Genomic DNA, 27,492 nt, shown 5'->3' on the forward strand with positions numbered 1-27,492 from the left:
CTCATTCCCTGGACACTTCCAGGCCTGGTGGCTCCACCATTCGCTGGGCAGCCCCCTTGCAATGCTCTGCCACCCCTTCACGAGGAAACATTTCTAAAATCCAACCTGAACTCAAGGAAATGGCTGGAGAGAAACACCAGACTGATGTTTGGATGGTGAGGAACAACGACAAAAATTAAAGCAGCACCTCAGCTGTGCCTGAAGCACCAGGACACAGGGAATGGGTTCAGACTGACACAGGGCAGGGCTGGATGGGATATTGGGCATTAGGAATTGTTCCCTGGCAGGGTGGGCAGGCCCTGGCACAGCTGTGGCTGCCCCTGGATCCCTGGCAGTGCCCAAGGCCAGGCTGGAGCAGCCTGGGACAGTGGAAGGTGTCCCTGCCATGGCAGGGGTGGCACTGGATGGGATTTGATGTTCCTTCCACCCCAAACCATTCTGGGACTCCAGGGTAAGTTCAGCTCATACAACACAGCTCAGGATAAAGCCATGAGCAATCCAGAAAAGTCCTGCTTGGCCAAACCCTCTGGTTTATCCACACTCAGCTTTGCATGTTGGTAATGGAGCTGGGGGGAAAGAACAACAGAATTCCTGTAACCCCACATGGCACATGAGGGGCCTAGCAGCAGCCACAGGAGCAATGTCTGATCCAGCTCCTTTGGGGACATCCGTGAGCAAGCCAAGTTTCCCACTGAGTTCCCAGTGAAGTCCAAAGGCTCCCTAGAGGTGCCCTGGAGAGCAGCAGGACGGCCTTCCAATAAAAAGCCAATTTCTTTGTTAAAATGGATTTATGAGGTTGATTCAGCTGGGTCAGAAGCCCATCATATTTTTAATATTGGCAAATTGTCTCTCAATAAAATCTACAGCTTTTAATAGTCGCTGTTTTCAATGACACCAGGAATCAATTTCACCTTCAGCATTTCACGCCTGGAGACGTGTGTGACTAAAAACAAACAGAATTTGGATCCAAATTAAGGTATTGATGCTGCAGGCACAGGCATTAAATGAAGTCAGGCCTTGTGCACAAAGCTCAGGGCACTTGAGCTCAGCACTAATGACATGTTCAAGTCTTGCAGCTGACTTTAAGGCATTAAACTCCAGTGAGAGAGGCCTTTGACATTTGAAGCTCACAGCTTGTACAGTCCTGCAGAGTTCAGGTGCCTCGAGCTGGTGGACAGGCTCTGAGTTAATTGTCACCAGTTCTGAGAGCTCAGTGCCACCTCAGAGCCATCAGCAGCCCCAGCATCATCACAGCTCAAGCTCTTTCCACATGCACCCAGAGATGAGCAAACAGGTGCCAAACAGGCTGGGAAAATGATCAGATTCTAGCTTCAAATATTTAACTTTGTTGTTTGCATTCCCCCCTTTTTCTGCTCTTTGGCTCAAACCTAAGGACACTGGGCTTGGCAGGACCAGCAGAGAGAGCTTGTGAGCTGCTCCCAGGAACCTCCCAAACTTCTCTAATCCTAGAAAGGATGTTTGCTATTCCTGTAATTTGTCCTGAAGGTAAATATTTTTGACACTTCATTAGCAAGAGATCTATGACATCTCAAGAGTTGCATTATGACTGTCAAAGAAGAGAAAGAGCTGCACTTAATCTTAATATTCCAGCAGCATATCTGCCTTTTGTTCTGCACAAGAAATACAGATGTCTCCTAAATCCTGCTGTGATTGAGGGCTGATAAATATGGATGATCTCAGGAATTACCAGGACAAATTCCAGCCTCCTGTGATTGAGTAGAGGTGTACCCACACACAGGGAGCTGGGTCAGGATTGCTGCTGCTGCTTCCAGCCCTTTCCCATCCCCTCTCACAGAGGAGGATGAGGCACAAATCTTGGGGTGCTCCCTAATCCCAGCACAAAAGGCGTGAGGATATTTTTACTCAGAGGGATGGATGTGAGGCCCTGGCTCAGGGTGCCCAGAGCAGCTGTGGCTGCCCCTGGATCCCGGGAAGTGTTGGCCAGGTTGGATTTTGGGGCTTGGAGCAGCCTGGAACAGTGGAAGGTGTTCCTGCCCATGGATGGGCCTAAAGTTCCTTTCCAACCCAAACCATTCTGTTGTCTCAGTGATCAACCCCTCCTTTTTCTCTCCTTTGCAAGAAGGCCCAACAAATGAAGCCTTTAAAGCATAAATTAATTAATCTCTGGCTGCATGTGTCTGCACAAGCACAGTTTGATGACAGGACACCCAGGCAGGCGGGCAAACCCCACTTGCTGTGACAGCAGCACACTGACCCTGTCACCAAAAGTCACCAGTGGCATGCTTGGGATGAGCATAAAAATTATCACTAACTCCTGAAGCTGCATAATCATTGATGATCCCACTTTTTATCTGATCAAAATCCAGATTTGCTGCTCAGAGTGAAACACAGTTGTTAATTTGAAAAGTTTCCCACCTCCCTCCCAGGGTCACCCTTACCCACAGGCCCCAGGCTGCCAAGGGGGCATGGAAAATGGCAGGATTGGGATGGAGATTGGGCTGCTGAGGGGATTTTTTCCTTCCTTCCTAGCAGATGGCAGCTCCAATGTTCCCAATTAGTGGCTGGCACATAAAGCAGTTTTTAGAACCAGACTGTTTCTGCGGGTAGGAATTTCCAGATTGTTGCAGATTTCCAGTTCTGACAGCACAGCTGTCACTGGGCTGTTTTAGGGGAGGTTTCTGGGTGCTGTACAGACACCTAAGCCTGGAAATTTGGGGTAGCCATTGCAATTTTCCTTTATTTCCTTTATTTCTTCACTTCCATGCTCTGCTACACCCTCATCTGGCTCAAGCCCTTTGGAACTCCTGCTCCTCATCTTGGTTTGCCACTGGCTGCATCAGGAATTTGTAGCTTTGATTTTAAAAAAAATTATATTCATATTAAATTTATATTTAACATAAAATATTCCATATTTAATACATCAATATATATCAATATAGCTGTATTATAGTATATTGATGGTTATTTCCATGTATTCTTTAATATTCATATTGCTTTGCATTTATATATCAATTTATAGATAAATGTATATATCAATTTATATTTCTTCACTACATCACTGATACTGATCACTGCCCAGCTCACTCCCAATACCCCCAGTGCCAGGAATTTTCTAAGAAACACAGGTAGGAAGAAATCAGGTGAATGGGAATTGCTCACTTTGTCCTCCTGTGGTGGCTATAAACCTCCCAGGTGCCAAAGGAAACAGGGATTCCTTTTGGCAGGCTGTCTCATGGGAAAAGGTTTTGAACAAGAGGGGTTCCCAAAATTGAATTTTGAAGCAAATAATTGGGAAAAATGGATTTTATCGTTATTTTTCTTCAAGTTAATGCTTTAGAGAATAAATTGTGTGTGTGTGTGAGGAAGTAAAGGCCACACATGGATTTCCTCTATGGGATGGGAATGATGCAGGCACATTCCCCACTCCCAGCCCCTCCAGGAACCTTTACTCAGGAAGGCACATTCAGGACCACCAGTCTGCAAAATGCCCTCAAACAACAAAGTAATTGAAATAATCTTCAATTTCATGGGAAAAAATCCCAAAGGGTGGGGAATTCTCTGATTGTGCCAGAGGAAAATAACAGGAAAGTAAGAGAGCTCAGAGTAAAAAGTTCAGAAAGCCAACAAAAAGCAGGAATATGATTTTGGAAGGAAAAATGCCTGGCATTCCTGCAATATTTGTCTCAACAGGGCACACAGCTTTTTTGGGGGCCAGATGTTCCAGCAGCTGGAGGCTGCGCTGTTGTCACTGCCATGAGCTTTCCGAGGAGATTTTTACTCCTACCAAGCATGTTGTCTCCCTGCTCTGGGATCCATAAATCACATTTTAAGGAAGGAAAGGTTGTGACTGGCAAAGCAGTTCAGTTTTGTGCATGAGTCGTGCAGCAGCCAAAGGAGGGATGAGCCAAGTGTTGCCCTGAAAGCTCCCCTGGGTGCCCAAGGTGGAATCTCAGGAATTCCAGAACTTGCCACTCTGAAGATCGCCTTTTCATCCCAAGGAAAAGGAAATATAAAAAGAAATCTACAAGTTATAGGCACAGATAGGAAAAAAAAAATGGAGATTTAATAACAGACCTGTGGAAAAAAAAAAAAAAAGGCAATTTTGGTATTCTCTCCCTACCCAGGAATTTTAACTGTTTCTTTTATCCATTGTTTTAGCTCATTATGGAATCTCTAAGATGCTTTTGAGGTGAAGAAAAGAGGAATTCCTGCTCCCCTGTGAGTCCTCAGGGCCAGAACCTGCAGCCTAAAATGGCTTTGGTTTATTTTGCTCTCTTCTGTTGAGATATTCCAAGGATATTCAACATTCAAAGGAAATAAAGGATAAAGCTCCATGAAAAATCTGATCAGAAAGGGGGCAAAGAGCACAGGAAAAGGCTGGAATGAAAATATATAGGAATCAAAGCATTTCCATAAAATATAGCCAATTCCAGAGACTTGGATTCACTGGCATTATTTAGGCAAGATTCCTTCCCTGCAAACATTTTCAGGACAAAAACACCTTTATAAACTGAGCAGCAATTCAGATAATTCTCTTTCTTCACTAGAATCAAGACCTCTGATATTTCCCTCATTTAAATCTGTAATAATTCAATAATTTAATAAATAAAGGAAGAAAAGGAAAGGTTAATACTGTTAATATTTAAAAAGCAAAGGCTAATAACACTCCATTGTAGGGAAAAGCCAATTCCTGCTGGTAATTTCCCTAAAGATTCTTTTGTGGGTTTATTTCCTGAAGCAGATTGAAAATATTGTGTTTGGGGCTCAAGGAAGCCTGGTTGGAATTCTGAGGGGGAGCAACAGGAGTTCCATGAAAATACCAGTGAAAAGCAAAACAATTCTAGCACAAGGAAACACAAAGCAAAGATCAAGGCACAGAATTCATAATTAGAGGCTATGCATGTTACATCTGGTTTTAATTAGTATATTCCTAATGAAAAGCACAAAAAGGTCTTTAATTAAGGAAATGGGCTCTCAAATACATTGGAAATTCTGGGTAAAAAATAGGAATTGCAAAAAAGGGGAATTGAAGCAGCAAGGAGCAAATCCTTTGCTAAAAATTGCCACTTTATTCAAATATGTCCCTTTTTTTAATCTTGGAGCATCAGTACCTCCCATCTTTCAGAGGCACTGCTCGTAATCCAATCAGATCCACAGAGAATAATTCATGTGGTTTATCACTCCCCAAATTAATTCTGATTAAAAATGACTTTTGCAGAATGATTTGTGGTATTCTGCTGAGCTTAAGCGTCCTTTTTATCTGCTTAGAGGAATCGTACTATGAATCTGGAGCAAAGCAGCTCATTATCCTCCTCTAAAAGGCTTTTATACTCAAATTAATGTATTTAAGAGGATGCTGCTGGCAGCAAACCCAATGACCTTAGAGAGTTGGGAGAAACTCCATAGGATTGGCCATGGTACATATCAACTGGATGATGAGGGAAGTTTTTATCCAACATTTTATTGATCTGTTTGTTTCTAAATTCAATTTGTGTGGAAGATTATGGACTCAGGATTAGTTTTCTTCCCTACTTTTTTTTTATTTTAATTTTTTTTGGTGTTTGAGTATTTTTATTACTGGTGAAATTTTGTTCAAGGCAGAGTAGAGCATGACTGAAGCAACCAAAGGCAAGCATCTGAATGTTCAGTGGTGTATTTGTCATCAATTGATACAAAACTGATCTACATCAACTACTCTATTAATAATTAAAGACTGCCGTCTTTAATTATTCCCATAAATTAAAGAAGAATAAATTATGGGATTTTTGGGCTGTTTTTGAAAGTTGTAGCTTTGCATCTTGTCATTTGAAATGCTGGGAGAGTTGGGATTGGCCAGCCTGGACAAGAGAAGCCCTGGGAAGACTTTGGAGCCCCTTCCAGAGTCTAGAGGGGCTCCAGGAAGGATGGAGACAGAATTTGGGAAAGGGATGGAGGGACAGGACACAGGGAATGGCTTCCCAGTGCCAGAGGGCAGGGCTGGATGGGATATTGGGAATTAGGAATTGTTCCCTGGCAGGGTGGGCAGGCCCTGGCACAGCTGTGGCTGCCCCTGGATCCCTGGCAGTGCCCAAGGCCAGGCTGGAGCAGCCTGGGACAGTGGAAGGTGTCCCTGCCATGGCAGGGGTGGCACTGGATGAGTTTTAATGTCCCTTCCCACCTCATTCCAATATCCCATGTTTGGGGCTCACCAAGGTTGTTGTCAGTGCCAGCAATAACAAGAAGATACTGAGAAAATCACTTTCTTCTCAAAATCACTCAGATGATGTGAAAGACACTGAGCAACTGTAAATGAATGCAGAAGATGAAAGCAAATGCATGAAAAACACCTCCTAAGAACCTGAATTTCCCTCTAGAATCCAAACCTGAATAATTTCTGCGGTGCAAGCTCTGCATGTACTTTATTAATGTTCTCCTAAATTTCAGCTTGGAAAGCTGCTCATTTCATTCTACTCCTCAAGAACAGACATTCATTCGATTAATTATTCTTAAACCAGGCTGGAATGGGGATTGTGTTTAACTAACAGAGCAATTACTTTTGCTTTCTAAAGGCCAGGAAAAAAGGTAACGAGCACTGACTGCTGCAAATGCTCCGTGCTACAACAATAAATTCCAGCCAGATCCTCTGCAACAGAAGTACTTCTTAATTATTTCTAATTTTACTTTCACTAAACACACAATTATGTTTAATGCCATCCACTAATACTAACTCCTGGCTTAGGCCTCATTCCATTTTGTGCCAGCAAAACCAGGGAGGATTGGAACAGAAAAAGCTTAAAGACACAAAATTGACATTTCTTTTGCTCCTTCTTTGTAGACTGATCACACGTTTTGAGTCAAATATTTCTGAAGGGCAAAAGCAGATTCCCCTCATTACCCCCAAATTTCCCTTTTCTCCACCTATTTCTTATCCCCCTGATTGACACAAAAATACCTGTGCCGAAGAAATCCTCTTGGAAAACCAGGAAGGATTTCACAGCCTGTCCACATCTCGTGGGACGACTCCAAATGTGTTTTGACATTGTATCTCATGATTCATTTGCTTTCATACAAGGAGCAAAACGTTCCTTTCCCTAAATTACTTTGCCTTCCAGAGTTTTTTATCTACTCCAGTGCCTTTGTCCTCTTATCTCCCTCCACAACTCCCTGGAAGGAGGATGGAGCCAGGTGGGGATGAGTCAAGGGACAGGAGGAGAGGAAATGGCCTCAAGTTGTTCCAGAGGAGGTTTGGATGGAATAATTGGAATAATTTATTCACAGAAGGGGTGGTTAAGCATTGACCAGGTCAGTGGTGGAGTCACCATCCCTGGAATTGTCCCAAAATGTGTGGAAGTGGTGCCTGGGGACATTTTTGGTGGTGATCACAGTGGTGCTGGTGGATGGTTGGACTTGATGGTCTTAAAAGTCTCTTTCAACCTTAACAATTCTGTGATTCTTCAGCAGTTCTGAAGTTTTGACACGATTCTTGGATTTGCCACCATTTTTGGATTCCTAGTTTTGATCAAGTAGAATCTTCCAAATTCCCCCCTTCTCTGCCATTTCTGGGCTTTTTTTTGGGAAGGAGTCTCATGAAACACACAAAAAAAATCCCAGCTAGGAACAACTTTATTAAGCTCTGACCCTTTCATCATCCCTGGTATTCTAAACACATCATTTATTCATTTTATTGGAAAAAAAATGAGTTTTTACTTTTGGCTATTAATATCTGAGGTGAATTGTAGTCTGTATATTCTATTTCCATTAATTTTCTCTCGCTTTAAAAAAAAAAAAAAAAAAACACCAAAAAACCAACCCTATGGATGGTTAATTTTATGCCCACTTTCCTCTTCCTCTCATTGCAGACCTAAAGTTGCTGGATTTCCCCTTTCAAACCTAAATACAAAAAACAGCCAAAATACAAAAAAAAACTTTGGGTGAACACTGGCATTCAACATAAACCAAATTTTTAAATAATAACAGATCTAAAATGAGAGCTACAAACTGGTATGAGACACAAGCACCAAAACTGACTACAAACAAAACCTGGGTTTTTACTCAAAATCGTCCTTGTGCCAACATCAACCATCAAGCAGCTTTAGAAGATGCAAATTTCAGAATTTTCTGTAAAAAAATCAAACCAGTGAGTACAAATTTTCCCTCTTTAAGCAAAGTTTATAACAAAAAAACCTTCAGCCTTACCTTCACTTTAAGCACAGAAGAAAACATTCTGGCATCTTCAGACACCCCTCCAATGTACAGTTTTTTGGTAAACACAGGTGCATGGTCATTTTCATCCTTCACCTCAACAAATACCTTGGCTGTATTACCTAAAAGAGGGAAGGAAGAGGGAAAATAGGAAATTTTGCAATACTTTGTAACAACTCCGATATTCATGAATTTACAGCTCAGGGAGATAATGTAAAATGAGTATAGGCATAATAAAATAAAAATAAATCTCTGAGACAGCATAGAATTCTAAAGTTGGATAATCACAGAATATTTGAGGTTGGAAAATCCCTGGCAGCCCCTGGAGTCCCAGCTGTGCCCAGTGCCCACCTTGTGCCCAGCCCAGAGCACTGAGTGCCACCTCCAGCCCTTCCTGGGACACCTGCAGGGCTGGGCACTGCAAAGCTCCCTGGGCAGCCCCTGCCAAGGCCTGAGCACCCTTTGCATGCAGGAATTGCTGCTGCTGTCCCAGCTGAGCCTCCCCTGGCCCAGCCTGAGGCCCTTTCCCCTTGGCCCTTTCCCCTTGTCCTGTCCCTGTTCCCTGGCAGCACAGCCCGACCCCCCCTGGCTGTCCCCTCCTGGCAGGGAGTTGTGCAGAGCCACAAGGGCCCCCTGAGCCTCCTTTGCTCCAGGCTGAGCCCCTTGACAGCTCCCTCAGCCCCTCCTGGGGCTCCAGCCCCTTCCCCAGCTCCATTTAGGGATCCCTATCACACCTTAGTTCCAAGGCTTTTGATCCCATCAAATACCCACGGGTGTCACAAAGAGCTCATTAACAGCAGCTCGACACCTTGCTTTATCTATTTTCATTATTCCTACATGCAAATATTTAATGGCTGATTCAGTCCTGGGGTCTGTAAACTCATAAATGGTCACACAATCCCGGCTCAGCAGCCTCAACACTTAATTAATTTCCTGTGTTAATTGAAAGCATCCCTTAGCCTGTTCTCCTCCCAAACCTGGCCTGGCCCTGGGGAACTCCACCAGCACTCAACAGAAAACACCAGAGGTTCAACACAAAACACCAGAGGTTCAACACAAAACCCCACTGTTAATTTGGTTTTATTAAAGAGTTCCTGCTCCAGCCCATTGAGCAATAAACATCTCCATCCTTCTGCAAGGGGAAAAACATCCAGCAAAAACCACGGAGCTGGTGCCAAACAGATTCCACTGTGCAGCAATCTCCACCAACATCTGCTTCCCTCTTTCAGAATTGTATCATCCAGAAAGATTGCTGGAAATGATGATATCCAGTTCATTAAAACCACATTTGCAAGTGATAAATTGCTTGCTTTCTGAGCTGGTCTTCCCAGCTCCTTTCAGTGCCAGGATCATTTCAGTGTTGCACAGGTGCCACTGATCTGAGTTACTTGTACAATGCAGGCTCTTAAGAAAAGGTTTAGGAGCTGTATGTTTAGGGGAGGAAAATGTTGATATTTCAGAGTATTTCTGACATGGCCAAAGTGATATTCTGCCTATCTGATGGTCCAGCCGATGGGAAATAAATGATGGCCTCATAAATGGAAGTGAAATGTGAAAAAAACTCCTGTGGGGTTCTTCAGCGTGGAGAGAAGGGGGGAAAAAGAAAATAAAGAAAGGAAAGAAAATTACACTGATTGTCAAATTCTCTCTTCTTAAATTAGATCTTTAATGTCTCTGGCTGCAATACCAAACTATGGTAGGAAAATGAGCTTCCCAGGCAGACTTTCTCTCTGCAGCTTCACCCTTTAGGGAAGAAGGTAGCATTAAAAGCAGGATTATGTGTGGACCTTGCCCTGCTGAGCCTATAGCCAGTTCTATCACTGGCTGCCACCAGTTTGCTGCTGGATTTTAGCAGATCCTGATTTTATCCATGCAAGTGGGATTAGGTGCTGGCTCACCTGCCCTGGTTCTCCCTAATTCAAATTAAACATCATTTGCACATTGCTCCCTTTTGTCGTGTCAGGCCAGTTTGGGTGAGGTGGCTGAGCCTTGTGCAAAGTTTGCCTTGCAATTTGCTCAACTCCCCATTTGTTTAATTTGCTGGCAGTCCTCTGAGCTGCCAAAAGGCTGATTTGTTTAGCAAAGGGCGAATGCTTTGAGAATGGAGAAATGGAAGTTATTACATTAAGCACAAAGTAAATTAAATACCCTCTGTATTCAGAGGCCAACATTAGGACTGTCACCATGGAATATCTACCTGCATTTCAGCTTCCTGCCTCATTTCTGGCCACAGTCCTTCATTCCAGCAGGTGGAGTGGAATGTGGCATCCATGAGCTCCTCCCCATCCCACCTTTGGATCCAAATCCACAGCTGGCTGCAGGAAAGGGCTCTCCACCAGCTACACAAGTTGTCTTACCCTCACAGTGGAATTCTCACTAAAATCCCTCAGCAGCAGCTGTGCCATGAGGGAATGTCATGCCAGACCCTTCCCCATGGGGGTTTTTCTAGTTTCTCTGCTTGATTCAGGAATATTCCCTGCACAGGGGCTCTGGTGCTCCCAAATCCATCACTCCTGCATCCCCCAGCCTCATGGAAAAGGCCACCAATGAAGTGCACTCTTAGAGAGTCTGGTCCAGACTCTGTCATTAGACTCATTTTTCCTTCATATTCCAAATTTTTGCCTGCTTTTCTAAATGCTGGGTGTGGCTCAAACCCTCTTTGTGAGGACAGTGATCATCACAGGCTGCCACTATCCACATTCGCCTTCCAGAGGGGAAATTTGTACCCTCATGTATGTAAAACCTCCCATCTTTGGAGTTCTAAGTCTGGAATCTAGCTCCAGTTACTTTTTTTCTTCATGGATTCCAGGGGTTGAAAGCAGGATTTACTCCTTGGTGGTATTTCTTGTGAGACCTCCCAGAATCCAGGCATAAAATCTTGTAATTTACAACTGTGCTGCTTACAGAGCAGAACAAAAAGCATCTTTCTCTGGACAAAGCTGCCAAGGTGGCCAAAAGGAGCCAAGAAAATTGATTTCTGTGGTACCTCAGTCTCCTACAAGGTTCCTTTTTCCTCCTGTTCTCCAGCCCCCTGGAGATGAGCTGCAGTGCACAGAAAATACAGAGCTGCAGCCGTTTCTAAGTCATCCTCAGCTTATAGGAACCAGCTAAATAATCACTGCCAAGAGTTTTGGATCTTTCGGCTTCTGTGGTTCGCTTAAGGGGAGTGAAAACACCTTGAAAGCTGCACTAAAGCAAAGCTGAGGAACCTCTGAAACACCTAAAATGAGCAGACCATGAATAAGTAACACAGAAAACAAGCCCAACAAAAACTCCTGGATCACCAGGGTGTACTAGCATTTCATTCCCACAAGTTTTTCCCAAACATCCTTGTTGAAAGTTCTTTTCCAGTTTGTGTGCCAGGTCCATGTGAGCCTGTGCTTTCTTCCCAGGCTGCAGAAATGAAGCTGAACTGAAAAGCAATGAATTTTGGACACTGGGACAGCATCAAGGATGTTTGTGAGTGTTCCCAGGTGAGTGTTTCTCAGTGCTTTCACCAGCAGCACTGCACTTGCCTTCTGCAACATTCCAACCCAGCCGTGGGTACAGCTGCTCTTCAGGCATGGATAATTCTCACACAAATCCCTGCATCTCCAAAAAGCAATTCTGTAGGAGCAGATTTTCAAAAAACCCTTCCAAAGCTCATCAGAATCCAGCTGGGAGGGAGAATTGTGATTTGCCAGGGTTTAGGAGCACTTTGCTTTACTCCTGCCTTACAAGTGCGTGGAGCAGGCAGCGCTCTGTGCTTTGGCAGGTGAGCTGTGCTGAGCTGCAGCTGGGCTCCAGCTCACATTCCTGCATTTGGCAGCACCAAGCAGGAATCAGCACTGAATATTTTTCAGTGGCACTTAGATCTAAATGAGCCCATAAAGCCTGAAGAAGATCATCATGTTCTGTCACTGCTCAAGAGAGTGCAAAAAGAAGCAAACAGTGACGTGTTTGGAGCAGCACAGACCCGAGGTCTGATTTAAATCCATATAAAACCTCTTTTCCTCACAAATAATGACCTGAGTGGGAGCTCAGGTTTTGTGCAGCCTCTCTAAAATGCATTGCTCTGCTGCCCAAAGAAATTGGAAGTTTGTCCCAAGCTCCCCCAGAGCTGTGAGGCAGCAGGATCAGCTCTCCAGGCTCTGCTTGCATGGAGTCCATCTGTCACAACTCCTGGATTTGGGAACTGACAGAGCAGCCAGCTTGGAAAGCACTGCCAGCACCAACTTTTGCAACTAAAAGCATAAGGCTGCTTTACTGTTACATCAACACCATGGGGACACAGAATTCATGCTCATATTTAATGGAGTGGAATCATCATTCCCAATGACTATGGAGCAGCTGCAGAATTTTAGCTGTAAAACTCCCATTTCCACTTTATTCCCAAAGGGTTTTTGGGGTTTAAAAAAGCAAAAACAGAAGGAGACAGGACTGTTGCCTCACCCCCAGGCCCCAGAGCAAAGCCCTGCTCACAGCTGGGTTCAGCAGAGCCAGGACAGTGCCTTTGTACCAGCCCTGGGGGTGACAAAGGTGACAAACAGTTCTACCTGACTGGATAAAACATGGAAATAATCAGTGGAAGGGTGATTTTGTTTTCTAATCTTCTGACAGAAAAGATAAAAACCATGTCTAACATGGTCCTGTCATAGAATCATCCAGGCTGGAAAGGATCTCCAACATCATGGAGCATGACCTGTGACCAATCTCCACCTTGTCAACCAGTCAATTAATTCCTCTTAAATATAGGAAAAGCCATCACGGGGTTCTGTCATTATCTTTGCATCTCTAGGGATGTGAAATCACAGAGTCCCAGAATGGTCTGGGTTGGAAGGGACCTTAAAGCCCAACCAATGTCACCCCTGCCATGGGCAGGGACATCTTCCACTGTCCCAGGCTGCTCCAAGCCCTGTCCAACCTGGTCTTGGACAATTCTAGGGATCCAGGGGCAGCCACAGCTGCTCTGGACATGCCCACCAACACGTTCTGCAGTTCTACAACTGGGACCTGGTAGAATTGGGAGGTGAAAGCCTCTCTTTGCCCCTCCTTGCCCATCCTGCTCCAATGCTCTTTGTCCCTGTATTTAGGCAGTGCTTTCTCTTTGCTGCTCCCTCTGCTTCCACACAAATCCTTCTGCTCCTCCTACCCTTTACATTCTTACTTCAAGGAGCATCAAGTTCAACTCCTGGCCCTGCACAGGACAGCCCCAAAACCCCACCCTGTGCCTGAGATCACTGTCCAAACTCCATTAATATTCAAGGCCCTTCAGGGCTCAGCATCATCAAAATCCTCAAGAAGAACTCCAAGTTTTTTGAATCATCCTCATCACTCAACCCAGCTCATCTTCCACTCAAATGAAGTGAAACAACACAGCAATTTCATATCATGAAGTTTCAGTTAAAGTAACTCCTTTAATGAGTTTGGCTGTGCTAAAAACAAGAATGTGACTTTGTATGATTTAGCATCATCTATGAAACTCCCAGTTTAAGTCACCAATTTCATGTTCTCATACTTCAAAGGACATCTCAATTTACTTCCTCTCCTCACATATTTATTCAGTTATTGCCACACTATCACCTGGCACCATCACTGAATGACAAGCTCAGTTACACTTAACGCACTTTCACTCTTCCCCTGCTCAGATGGAAACTCCAGATCCTACTTCTCCCTAATTATTTCCTATAATACCGTGACTGAAAACAATTTGGTACCCAGCTTCTGAGCTTTGTGACATTCAGGCCTGTGTGGTGGCTGAGCAGTTTGTCAGGGCTGTGTTATTTACAGAATCCCAGGGTTCCTGAGGCTGGAGAATCCCTGCCAGCCCATGGAGTCCCAGCTGTGCCCAGTGCCCACCTTGTGCCCAGCCCAGAGCACTGAGTGCCACCTTGTCATGGTTTGACCAGGAAGGAGTGGGAATTCTGGGAAGCTGTGGTCAAACCAATGAAGGTTTTGGGTTTGAGACTGGCGTCCGGTGTGGCCAGTGGGGTTTGGACACACCTCCGAGAATACACAGGGGTTAAAAGCAAGGCACTGCCCTGGCACTTCCTCTTTGGACTTCGTCGGCCGAGGAGTTCAGATCTCTCCCCCGTCCGGCCCGCTGCTGCTGGGCGGGGGAGGGGCCAGCCATGCGGTAAGGCCTGGACAGAGATGGTGTTGAGGGGGCTCCAAGGATGGAAGGGTGGGGGAGCCCCAAGAGACATCGGGCAGCCAGCTCCCCTTCCCCCCCAGGAGAGCAGCCAGCGAGAAGGGGGAGGAAGACTGCCCGGCCGCAGCGGCAGCGTGTGGGCAGCGTGCGTGGGAGCCGACCGACAGCAGAGACTGAAAACTTTTAACCCTTTCTTACATGATTGGGGCCTTGCGAAAATGCTAATCCTCCTCGAAGCTGAATAAGAAGGGAGATGAGAGATGATATGAGATAAGAACTTTGGCCCGGAGTTTGTGGAGATGATTGGATGGGGAGAGATGATTTGGAGTGGCCTTTTGGCTGGACGTTTTCTTGTAGCCATGGACTCAGTTGTTCCTGTGACACAGACTGCATTTAGGGGGAGGCAGTGCCTCAAAACCAGGAGGGTTCATTTGTGAGGACCCCCCGGCCCCAGGGGGTTGGAAATATATGGGGGGGACAGTTGTCCCAAAAGCAGAGACTGTGCCTTTTTGGAGTGAGACAAGGCATCCTTGAAAGACCACCCTAAAAGCAGCTCTGGCCATGTCTCGGTGGTGAGAGCACTGAGCATGGAAGGAACATGTCACAAGCGGCAAATGGACTTTCCGGGCGGTGCCGAAGTGACAAGGAAGCATCCGGGATTTCAGTGTGTTTCCAGAAGCCTATGGAACAAGAAGGACTCCGTTCCTCTTCATGAACTGCAGTTTGAGTATACTAAAGTGTCGTGCCGGGCTGGGCAGTTGGTATTTTTGAGAGAATGTATTGGATTGGGAAAGTCAGGGAGTGGGGAGGAGGAAAAGTGGTTTTTGTAAGGTTTTCAATTTTTTTTTCTTTTCCTTATAGTCTTTCCTATTTTTTTTTCCCTGTAGTTTTAGGTAATAAAGTGTTATTTATGTTTAAGTTGGAGCCTGTTTTGCTTATTCCTGGTCACATCTCACAGCAGACACCAGGGTGAGGCATTTTCATGGGGGCACTGGCTCTGTGCCAGGCTCAAACCATGACACACCTCCAGCCCTTCCTGGGACACCTGCAGGGCTGGGCACTGCAAAGCTCCCTGGGCAGCCCCTGCCAAGGCCTGAGCACCCTTTGCATGCAGAAATTGCTGCTGCTGTCCCAGCTGAGCCTCCCCTGGCCCAGCCTGAGGCCCTTTCCCCTTGTCCTGTCCCTGTTCCCTGGCAGCACAGCCCGACCCCCCCTGGCTGTCCCCTCCTGGCAGGGAGTTGTGCAGAGCCACAAGGGCCCCCTGAGCCTCCTTTGCTCCAGGCTGAGCCCCTTGCCAGCTCCCTCAGCCCCTCCTGGGGCTCCAGACTCTGCCCCAGCTCCGTTCCCTGCCCTGGACACACTCAATATATATCTCAAAGTGAAGAGCCCAGAAATCCCTGCAGCTCCAGAGCAGGTCACCAACAAATTTCAGAACAAATTTCAGAACAAATTCCACAGATTCAGGGGTATCCAAGACCAAAACTGGCAGCAGGTCACTGCCAGCGGTTGTCACAGCTCTGTATTAATTCAGAGTTGTACAATCCTGGGACCATGCACTCCAAGTCACTCAGCTCCAGATGATTCATCAGTTCAACCTCAGCAAAGCCCACAGTGATGTGTTAATTGTGCCCCATCTCCTCCCACTGCAGCTCATCAGTTCAGTGCCCTGAAACTCAGAAGTAGTGTTTAACCTGATTAGAACTCCTCAAAAATAAACAAAGTGCCAAGAAAATGGAAAGGATTTAGTTGTATAAATGCAGGAATCAAACCCAGAGATCAAGGGATCTCCATCACGAAGTCACAAGTGATTCTGCTGGCCAGACACTACTAAAGTGTTTTAAATATATATATATTTATCAAATTCTTTAGCCATCCCTGCAGCAGTGCATATTCTAAAGAATAGATGTGTTGTATACTCATCCAAAGGCACCCAGCTTGTGCTCCTTTAAGCTGGCCTGCAGTCAAACCCTAGTCATTATCAAGCATTCCTGAACAAAGCAATTCAGCCATCACATTTTTGGAAGTGCTGCTCACTTGGGAAAGCTGCCCTTGTGCAGAGTGTGAGTCAGAAGAGGGAATGGAGGAAAGGACCTGCTGACTGCCTTGTGTCTTCAGCCATGTCAGGAAGGCTTGGAAAAAGCTGTGTGCTTCATGGGAGCCTGATCTGCTTGCTGGGTATCCCTTGGCTGTATTTTTATGGACATAACCTTACCTGGATTTCTCCCAGGCTCAAGAAAAAACAGGCAGCTCTGGCAGGTTCATCCTTGCTGGTGGCTAAACCTGCACAGGCTCTCACCCTGCTCATAACAAAACCAAGCTCCTGACCACTGATTAACCCTGATGTGTCACACAGTCCACACACTCAATTCTTACTCAAGGAAAAAGAAATACCCAGGAAAATCCTGGCTCAAAACCCCAAAATCTCCTGCTGGTTCTGTGGGTAGCATGGGAAAGGTGAAGGTGTTGGAAGTGCCACCCCTGTACAGTGTCCCAGGCCATCCCCAAGATTTATTGCATGTTCCCAAATATTTGAGCACCTTTAAATAACACAGAATCCCAGAGTGGTTTGGGTTGCAGGGTATCTACAAACCCGTCCAGTGCCACCCCTGCCATGGGCAGGGACAGCTCCCACTGTCCCAGGCTGCTCCAAGCCCCAATGTCCAGCCTGGCCTTGGACACTGCAGCCACAGCTTCTCTGGGCAAGTGAGGCTGACAGATCCAAAAATACTCCATGAGCTGTGATCCCATCATCACCATCACCCCCCTAAAACACAGCAAGGTCACTGGAGAGCAGTTTCAGCCTTCTCAGCAAACACCAGCAATATCTGTGTGAAAAAGATGGCAAAGGAAAGGTTTCTGACACTTACTTTTGGAGGGAACCCGCAGGTTGTTGGACTTCACCACCTGCAGGGAGTCCGCCTGCACCCGGAGCTCGTAACTTTGGACACGTTCATAGTCCAGAGGCTTTTTCACAGTGATCACTCCTGTTCTATTGTGAATGGCAAACACATCTGGAAGCCAGCAAAAACACAGGAATTTTATGAGATGCACAGACAGGGATTTTCAATGCCCAAAGGTTTTATTTTGGGGATGACACAATTCTCTGACACTGCCAAGCAAGTCATTCCCTCCCTGTCTCCTTCCCTCAGGTTTGGAAAACCCTACCTAGCTCATCTTTGAAGATATTTTTAAGCAGCAGAGTGGCTTGATCTGCCCTGCTACTGGAATAACCAACCCAGCATCACAGAATCGTGGAATATCCTGAACTGGGAGGGACCCAAAGGATCAGAGAGCAAAACTCCCATCACAGATGTGTTTTGAGTACAAATGGAAAGATGGAACAAGACAAAGAGCCCAATCTCACAAAAAAGGAGGATGGGATGGGGAATTCTTTATATCCCTCACAGTAATTCTGTGTTATTTTGGCAAGATTTCCAGGTGGAACACAGAGAGTATCCCAGAAGGATGTTTTGTTTAGATGTCAGGCTCTAATCCAATATTTGTTGCAGCATGGCCGAATCCATAATCGCTTAAATCAGATTTTTAAGCAAGTCAATTCCATCAAAGCTATTTATGTTTTTATTTTGATGTGCCATGGACTCACACTATGTGGCATCCACAGGAATTTTCACATCAGTGAGAAAGATTTTCTTGTAATTTTGCTAATTAATCTGATCTTTAGCTTATCTCCAAAGCCATGCTAATGGTAGTTAGAGAATCATAGAATGGTTTGGGTGGGAAGGGACCTCAAAGCCCATCTAGTGCCACCCCTGCCATGGGCAGGGACATGTTCCAGCATTCCAGGGTCTCCAAGCCCTGTCCAACCTTGCCTTGGGCACTGCCAGGGATGCAGGGGCAGCCCCAGCTGCTCTGGGCACCCTGTGCCAGGGCCTGCCCACCCTGCCAGGCAACAATTCCTTCCCAATATCCCATCTAAACTTCTCTGTTCCAGCCTGAAGCCATTCCCCCTTATCCTGTTCTTTACAAAATATCCCTCTCCAGGTTTCCTGTTGCTCCCTTCCAGCCCTGGAATTCCCTCCTGCTTGTCCAGGTGGGATTTCACTTTGATGACCTGAGAGTTCTTCTCCAACCTCAACGATTCTGTGATTCACCTCAGCAGCATTACTTCTCCACAATTTCTTGCAGATCTCCCCATAACCACAAGACTGAAATATTAATATTTAAATGAATTTGATTACACTTACCCTCCTCATTGCCTGAGACAATGGAGTACACCACTGTCTGGTTCAAGGCGGCCGCGGTGACAACGGTGACCACGGTTCCCTTCGGGGCACTCTCACTCACTGGGGGAGGCCTGCAGAGTGGGACAGAAGGATTTGTGTTACATTCCTGAGCAGCAGATCATTGACACTTATCCCTCAGGTTAGTATGACCTCCACCTATTAGGCTGCCAAAGGATCTGTTATGAGGGAAAGTCATAAAAAAAGGAAAATGTTTAACCTTTGAGAATGCAAAAGTCACTGAGAAGTCCAACAGACAAGAGGTGGCAACGTAAAGATGTACTGATTCTTGGATCTGAGAAGTGGGAAAGCAGGGAATAATGAGAAACAAGAACCACCATGTCACAGATATCTTTTATGGAAAGTCCTTTCCTTAGGATTTTTCCTCCTGAGAAGCTGAGAAGCCTCAGCAACAAAATGTAAACATTGATTACCTGCTGCAGTGGAATGCAACAGGGGCATCTGTGATTGGGCTCATGTGGTTGTTTCTAATTAATGGCCAATCGCAGTCAGCTGGCTCAGACTCTCTGTCTGAGACAGAAGCTTTTCTTATTCTTTCTGATTCTATTCTTAGCCAGCCTTCTGATGAAATCCTATCTTCTATTCCTTTAGTATAGTTTTAATACAATATATATCATAAAATAATAAAACAAGCCTTCCGAAATAGGGAGTCAGATCCTCGTCTCTTCCCCAATCCCAGAACCCCTGTGAACACCGTCCCACCACCATAGTCTGATAAATGGGAAGTAAAAGACAAAATGGATCTTTTCTATATATACTTTTTATATGTAGAGATCTCTTTTATAATAGATCTTGAATATATTCAAGTCTACTAAGAAAACTCAGTAATTTGTCAGAAAACCACTCAGGAAAACTCATTGATGGGTAAAATTCCATGCCTTAAACAGGAATCACTTTGGGGCCACCTCTATGGGAATTTCCCCTCTTCGTAAATATCAAAAAAATTTCCTGCTAACACATTTTGGTACCAAAACCCAGGATGCTTTTCAGGTTATGAACTGCAACCCAAGGCTACCCAACCTCTGTAAGGGTGGGCAGGCCCTGGCACAGCTGTGGCTGCCCCTGGATCCCTGGCAGTGCCCAAGGCCAGGCTGGAGCAGCCTGGGACAGTGGAAGGTGTCCCTGCCCATGGCACGGGTGACACTGGGTGGGCTTTGAGGCCCTTTGAACCCAAACCATTCCATGACTCTGTGCTGATGTCTTTAAATCAGAAATCCAAACAATTTCAACAAGGCTAAGTGAGAGGCTTGAGCTCATTTGAAATCCTCTTCCTCGGATTTTCCTCATGGCAAGCAGTGGTTGAATTCATGCTTCAAACTCTTCAAAATCAATTTAGAAGGAAGTTTTGACACTCATCTCTGAATGTAGATGGGGTTTTTTAATGTCTAACGCAGATTTTTAAAAATGACACTCATTCTATAGATAACAAAATAAACACCAGATGAGGATCTGCTCAGAGAGGCTCCTGAGTCTGAAGATCAGTTGTGCATTGATCTTCAAAATTCTGGACAGAATCTACAGCTGCTCCAATATCATGGAGGGATTCAGAAGGCCAAATGGCACCTGGGGAAAAGGTCTGGTGGTGGCCCTGGCAGTGCTGAGGGAACAGTTTGATTGGATGATCCCAGGGGTCTTTTCAGCCTAAATAATTCTGTGATTCCATGAATATTTTATCACTTTTCCCTTTCATCTTTCAGGTGGTTTTCAAATCCCCCACCCCACAGCACATTTTCCCATTCTAAGGGTAGGGAATGCGTACAGCCCCAATGCTGTCAGAGCTCCAGGAGCGATGGGACAACGCTCTCAGGGACAGGGTGGGATTGTTGGGATGTCTGGGCAGGGCCAGGAGCTGGCATAAATAATCTTTTTCTGTCCCTTACAACTCAGGATATTCCATGGTTATATCAAAGTTGGAACCCCAGGATACAATCCCAACTATTTCACCCAAACTTCTCCCACCAAGAAGTGGCCAATTTTCCCTTGAAATCTGCCTTACAAACATTTCCTTTGGAATCAATGTTGCTTTGAACTTCCTAGAAAAATTTAGGGATAATCAATATATGGAATTAAGTTTTGGATTATGCAATATGACTGTGATCTCCTCTTTTTTTTCACTGATGGAAAAATCCCCTTTTACCCAAACCCACATGCCTGGAGCAGATCCCTTTGCTCCCAGTGTTCTGTGTCAGTGGCTGGAATAAAATTCCTTAATTTATTAAGCTCTTAAACCATTGCTATGAAAAGCTTTTTAAGGTGCATTTAACCAATGCAAATGCTAATCTTAGGGATTAAAAACATGCCAAAAGGCAGGAAAAGACAGGAGCAAAACCTTTCAAAGCTGGAAGCATTTAAAGCTGGAGTTCTTTTGATGAGGTCAGAGAGGAAAATGTCCTTTTTATGTTGCATTATAGATGATTTTGTTTGCTTTGTCTTCTAAAGGTGTGGGAGTGTTACAAAAGCCCTACATTTCATTCCCAGCACAATTCCAGCATATTTCTGCAGTGGGAATGACCTGATAGCTCCCTCTGCCAGTGCTGAATCCAATGGATTGACAAATCAATAATAATTAGTGAGAGGTTTTGTGTTTGCTCTGGAGGGAAGGGGAAGAACAGCAGCCCCCACTCCCTCCCATGATAATTGCACTGATTTCATTCCTTCCCTTTAATTCCAGGGATTGGGAACAACAGGAGCAATGCATCAGCTGCAGTAAAACCCAGCTCATCCCTTCACAGCATTCCTCTGGACTGTGGAGAAGCAAAGCAGAAAAAATGAGCATCCAACTTCCTTTATCCTGTGCTTCCAGCTCTAATAACCTAAGGGAATAAATTCCTTATTTTCCAATGTTTTAATGGCTAAGATGAATAATAGTGCTTTTTTTCCCTGACATATTATTTGAAGGTGTTTCAGGGCACAGGCAAAGGTGTTTTAATGCCATAATTTTGCATCGCTGCATGATAAAAGCTGAAATTTTTGTGGGAAGAGGAAAGCAGGAGAATCCAGAACAAACCACTCAGAAAAGAATGAGAAAACATCCATGGGAGTGGAAGGGAATTTCTGTGGCATTTAGGCCCTTTGATTCACTTTAACTTTTCCACAGGAATAATAAATGATATCTTGGGAGCATCCAGGGTGGGATGGAGACCAGAAGAGCTCTCGCTGATTTCTTTGTGTATGAAACCACAAAATGTGTTTGTCCCTCAGAAAATAAACAAAGAAACCACAAAGAAGAGCAGGATTAAAATAAAGACATTATTTGTGCACAAAAATACTGAAAATAAATACAATTTTTTTAAAAAACCCACTGAATTTGCTATATCTTAATTATTTGTGTCTTGATCAGAGTGGGAAAGGAAGACTGAGCACGTCTCCATTACTTTGCAGGGCACAACTACTGGAAGTGTCCAAGTGAAATTTTAACTTTTCCTCTCTACTTTTCTGCTTCTTCTTTTTCCCTCTGCTAAACACATCACTCCCAGCCCTTTTTCAATTTGCCTGATAGCCAATATGCTTTAAATTCACCATGAAACTTGTCTATCTCCAAAAGCATGAATGCGAGATTTAATAAAAAATTAAATTTCAAGCCAGCAAACCCAATAATAATTTGGAAAATTGGTTTAGAGCTGAAGCTTAATAGTGGGATGTGAATGGACTCCATATGAGCAACTTCAGTTGCCTCTACTTTGTGGACTTTATATTTTATATCTCTTTATATTAAATATTATAATCCAAAATATTTTTATATATTTATATTTTAATTTATGAAGGTCCATAAAAACCCCTTGGAAATTAAGTTTTGGTGCTGTTTAATTAAATTTCTGGCCTCAACTTGATTAGCATGGAGGGTATTTTTATTTTTATGGTGGTTAGAAGGCCAGAGCAGCTGTGGCTGCCCCTGGATCCCTGGCAGTGCCCAAGGCCAGGATTTTGGGGCTTTGGAGCAGCCTGGGACAGTGGAAGGTGTCCCTGCCATGGCAGGGGTGGGAATGGATGGGATTTAAGGTCCCTTCCAACCCAAACCAGTCTGGAATTCCATGATCTCCATGGCAGCTCTTTTAACCCTTTCACCAGCACATAAAAACTACCTTGGCTTCCTGTGCTTGCTCAATAAAAGACAGACCTGGGTATATTTTAGAGCAATAAACCAGCATTTTATCAACTTTTATACATGTTTCAGAGCAATAATTCATCAATTTATCAAGTTTTTGCTTTCCTAGTAACTGCTTGAACAGCTTGCCCCAGGCAATGATTTTTTATTTCCTGGAAAATAATATTTTAGTCTTAATTAGATGTATTTATCAAGCAATTTTATCTTCAGAGTGTCACATATTCCGACCTGGACTTGATTCCCTGCCTTTCTGTCTCAATTCCCAGATTGGTTGGAGGCACTCTGACCTTCCCATGTTATTTATCTCCAAGACAAATGACAAGGGAGTCTGGACATTGCTCCAGTGATCCTGTCTTAACCTATTGTATTTTAACCCAAATGTCAGGTTTTGCTCTGCTGACCTCTCTGTGCTCATGTTATCCCTCCAATCTTCCCAAATTAAACCTGAGGCCACAAAGGCAGGAATATTACTGGAAGGATTCTGCAGAAACAGAGAAAAAAAGGAGGAAAAATGCCCATCAAGCCCAAAGTAGGGCAAAGACACACACTTGGACTGGTCAGAGTGATGGGATAAATTCCAAGGATAACATGGCTGAAAGGAAAACACATTGCTGGATGCCAATGGGGTTAATACTAAAATTATTGATAATTTCAGTTCCATATCCACACATAGAGTGATTTAATGCTACATTTAATTAATGTGGTGTTGGAAATTTGGCCCTCAGCTTTTCCAAGCAGATTCCTTGCTGGGATCTGGCTCTCTGTGCTTTCCTCCTCCCCAGGAAACATCACATCAGAACTATTTTTATTGAAAAATAATTCCTAAAATTCTAGTTTCCTTTTCATTCGGTATAAAGAAGTATAGGGTTTTAATAAAATGCAGTCAGCACTACTAACACAAGGAAAAGTAGGGGAAAAAGGATCTTTTCCCTGTAATCACCTGGTAACTCACTCCCTAATTTTTCCATGGTAAATCCTGCTTCAGTTCCTGCTGCAGAAATAATTTAACTTTATAACCACATTTGCTAATTTTTATTACAAACCAAATAAACTACCAGCAGAAAATCACTCTAAAGCAGTGATTCCAAAGGGAAAAATCACACACATTTTCCTGGGTCCAAGCTGCCACTGATGTGAGATGCAAATTCCAAATGTATGTTGGATGCTCCAGCTTAAGTGTGAGGAAAACATCAACTGCTTTTACCCCCACATCTCAAAAATGCTGCAACTAGAAGGCTGCCTGTGGTATTCCCTGAATAAAATGTAAATTCCATCCTAGGAAAGGTGGGAAAAGCAGTGGAAGGACCTGGATATGGTGGGAAAAGGATGATCCAAATGGAATCGACCAGCATTACACAAAATATTTTGAGGGACAAAACACTTTTGAGGGACAAAAATAACCCCCTGTGGACTCTGACAAGAAAGGGAAAATGATTCCTGAGGGGAAAAATGATCCCTAATAGGGGAAAATCCCAGGGAGATCTGCTAGGAGGAGAAAAGGGAAACTTCCAGAGGTTTAAAGAAAAGCATCTAAGGTGGAATTGATAACCTGGAAGTGTCCAAGGCCAGGTTGGATGGGTTTGGAGCACCCTGGGACAGTGGAAGGTGTCCCTGCCATGGCAGGGGTGGCACTGGATGGGATTTAAGGTCCCTTCCAGCTGAAACCATTCTGGAATTCTCTGATTCATCAGGGCCTCAGCCATTCACAGATATTGAGAACCATGAAAGTGAGAACTGAGATTCTCAGATATTGAGAACCATGGAATACCCCAAATTGGAAAGGACCACTCTTTCTAACTCCTGAGCTCCAACCCAGAGCACTGTGGGTGCTTTTTCCACCTTTCTGAAGGAAGCACCAAATTACAGAGATTCCAACCATGCAATTCCACTCCCTACCCTCACTGCTACTGTGTAGGGCTCCCCATTCCCTTTTCCCAATGAGGAAAACTGTCTGAGTAAACAGCAGGAAACCAGAGAAATGGGGAAAATCTCTTCCTGATACAGCTCCATGATTTTTTTGTGAAATCCTTTTGCTTGGATGGTGTTTGAGTCCAATATAAAGGATTTAACTGGTTGGAAAACATTATGACACCTCTTCCACCGAGGGAAAGTGAGCTCCACGTGTCCCCAGATCTCCCTTTTTAGGCAGAACACATTTCCACAGCAGTGCTGGTGCTGGGAGAGAAATAAAATTAAATAAAATGCCACACTACACATAGATTGAGTTACAGCCTGGAATTCACAGCTTCCCATATTTCCCCATAAAACCTCAGATTGCTGAGCAACTGGACACATCTTTGCTGACAGGCTGGGGAGCTGTAATGCAACACTAACAGAAGCTGTAAGTTTGCAAAATTCCCCATTTTTCCTGTTCTGGAATGACTGAACACCTGGTTAATGTGCCCACGGGCACTAATTAGGAAGCAATGATGCTGCTCCTGGTTCCCATCCCATTCCCTGCTCCAGCTACGAGCAATGACCTTCCCCTTGCAGAGGATGTGGAATTTATTAATTAACACAACACCAAAAAGACCCCAAATCCCTTTCAACTTTTACTGTTTTAAATGGAGGACGTGCTCATAAAGAGGACAGGCTTGCTAAAAATACCTCTTTATATTCATCTGAGGTTCCAGTCACATCTGGTCTCCACTGTTTCATAGCGCTACTAATTAATATCTGTTAATTAAGAAATGAAAGTGCTGCCACAAGTTGTTGTGAAGTAATGGAAACTTTTGGATGAAATCCTCGATCCAGAGGTGATCTGGGTGAAGTCAGGACAAAAGAAAGAAGAGCTTGGGAAAGAGAAATTTTTTTTCTCAAAAAATTAAATTATTTGGTTTTAACCTTTTTTTTTTTTTTGGTTGCCCAGAGGAGCTGTGGCTGGAAGTATCCAAAGGATGCTGGAAGGGCTTGGAACAACCTGGGATAGTGGAAGGTGGCCCTGCCCATGGCAGGGGTGGAACGAGATGAACTTTAAGGTCCCCCCCCAACCCAATCCACTCTGGAATTCCACTGTTTTTTATCCAGACACCATTTTGCTGGCACAAAACAGAGATCAAAGCCAGCATTAAAAACATTTCATAAACTGTGTGAATTGCCTCACCCTGTTTGGGGCAGGGATGTAGAAAATCTCCCTGTCCCCACCAACCCAAGGCTGGAGACACTGCTCGTGTCCATGCCTTCCACCAGTGCTGTAGAAAACCCCTGGAATCTGACAGCCAACACCCTGAGGGAGATGTGGTGACAAAAGCAGCATCAGCTGTGTCCTTCTCTGGCTCCAAAGGTCTGCTGAGCCCAGACACCTCCATCTAAATGTCCACACCATCTGAGGTGGCCCAGCCATCTCCAACAACATGTCCACACGCCCCAAAGAATCAAAGCACTTTGATTCTTTGGGATTTTTGCCTCCTTTCTCCCCACTGTGTTTTTATGGAACAATGCCTGGCTTGGAAATCACTTTGTTTGTCAGGCATGGCTACCATCAGCCCTCTCTAAGTCATCCTCAGCCAACCCCTACCAACCACGTCCCCAAGTGCCACATCCACACCTGTGTGAGGTCTTCCAAGGATGGGGACTCCATCGTTGCCCTGGGCAGCCCCTGCCAAGGCCTGAGCCCCCTTTGCATGCAGGAATTGCTGCTGCTGTCCCAGCTGAGCCTCCCCTGGCCCAGCCTGAGGCCCTTTCCCCTTGTCCTGTCCCTGTTCCCTGGCAGCACAGCCCGACCCCATCCTGGCTCCAACCTTTTTCCAGGCAGTTGAAGAGAGGGAGGAGATTGTCTTGCTGCTGCTCTGATTCTCAGAGGGACTGAAACATCTCAGAGGGAGGGGGTGAGAAACATCCCAAATCCCACCTGGCTTTTGTGACGGTGTTCACAGGGGTCTTAGGATGAGGGAAGAGACATGGATCTGACTCCATGTTTCAGAAGGCTTGATTTATTGTTTTATGTTATATATTATATTAAAAATATACTAAAAGAATAGAAGAAAGGATTTCATCAGAAGGCTGGCTAAGAATAGCAAAGAAAAGAATGATAACAAAAGCTTCTGTCTTGGACAGAGTGTCTGAGCCAGCCGACTGTGATTGGCCCTTAATTAGAAACAACCACATGAGACCAATCACAGATGCACCTGTTGCATTCCACAGTAGCATATAATCAATGTTTACATTTTGTTCCTGAGGCTTCCAGCTTCTCAGGAGGAAAAATCCTAAGGAAAGGATTTTCCATAAAATGTGTCTGTGACAGGCTTTCTCTTGCCAGCCCCCTCCAGAGGAGCCAAGGATGCAGAAGATCCCCTCTGATGGACTTCAGGGGGGATCTCTCACAGTTCCTCACAAAGGAACTATATTTTATCCCCCACTTATCATAAATCAACTGCTCCATTCTGTATTTTCTGGATCTCAGAGCCCTCAGCTGCCCTTTGCTGTTCAATATGAAGAGCACAGCAGTGTTTAGAAGTCTCCAGAATAATTTACAATCCAAACAAAGAAGGTGGGGAGGCAAAAGGGACCAATTAATTTGCCCTAAATGATGCAATTACGCAAAGGGAGAGAAAGTGAATAAACACCACTCTGCCTTCCTGCACTTGACTGGTGTCTCCTCTGGAAGTCACTCTGGACACAGATAATGATCAATCCAAGTCTCCCTGGGTGTGCAGAGGGCTCCAAGCAGGGCTGGTGTTCCTTTGGCAGAGCTGCCAGGCTCTGCAGGTCAGCTCAAGGCAGAGTGGCACTTTCATCTCCCTTTCTGCTCACGCCATCTGCTCCCTCTCTCTTTTGTATTTGTTTTTGATTTTGTAGCACAGGCTGCAGATTTATTTGGTAAAACTGTTCAA

At 44.7% G+C, this 27,492-nt stretch overlaps 1 protein-coding gene and 1 long non-coding RNA gene across 13 annotated transcripts in view; one reads left to right on the plus strand and one right to left on the minus strand.

The window, feature by feature from the left end:
* Positions 1-27,492, minus strand: part of PCDH15 (protocadherin related 15) — a 630,962-nt gene that overhangs the window by 47,805 nt on the left and 555,665 nt on the right. For all 12 annotated transcript variants that reach the window (XM_074544551.1, XM_074544552.1, XM_074544553.1 and 9 more), the window contains 3 exons: positions 18,499-18,608; positions 17,161-17,304; positions 8,158-8,285 (listed from right to left, as the gene is read on the minus strand). In XM_074544551.1, the coding sequence (XP_074400652.1) occupies positions 8,158-8,285; positions 17,161-17,304; positions 18,499-18,608 (382 nt within the window). The remainder of the gene's footprint in view (positions 1-8,157; positions 8,286-17,160; positions 17,305-18,498; positions 18,609-27,492) is intronic.
* LOC141729673 (uncharacterized) overlaps positions 14,037-27,492 on the plus strand; it is a 112,208-nt gene continuing 98,752 nt past the window's right edge. The window contains exon 1 of the long non-coding RNA XR_012581073.1: positions 14,037-14,278. This is a non-coding gene — a long non-coding RNA (uncharacterized LOC141729673). The remainder of the gene's footprint in view (positions 14,279-27,492) is intronic.

This window comes from Zonotrichia albicollis, chromosome 7 (assembly GCF_047830755.1).
Source record: "Zonotrichia albicollis isolate bZonAlb1 chromosome 7, bZonAlb1.hap1, whole genome shotgun sequence".
Classification (NCBI taxonomy): Eukaryota; Metazoa; Chordata; class Aves; order Passeriformes; family Passerellidae; genus Zonotrichia; species Zonotrichia albicollis.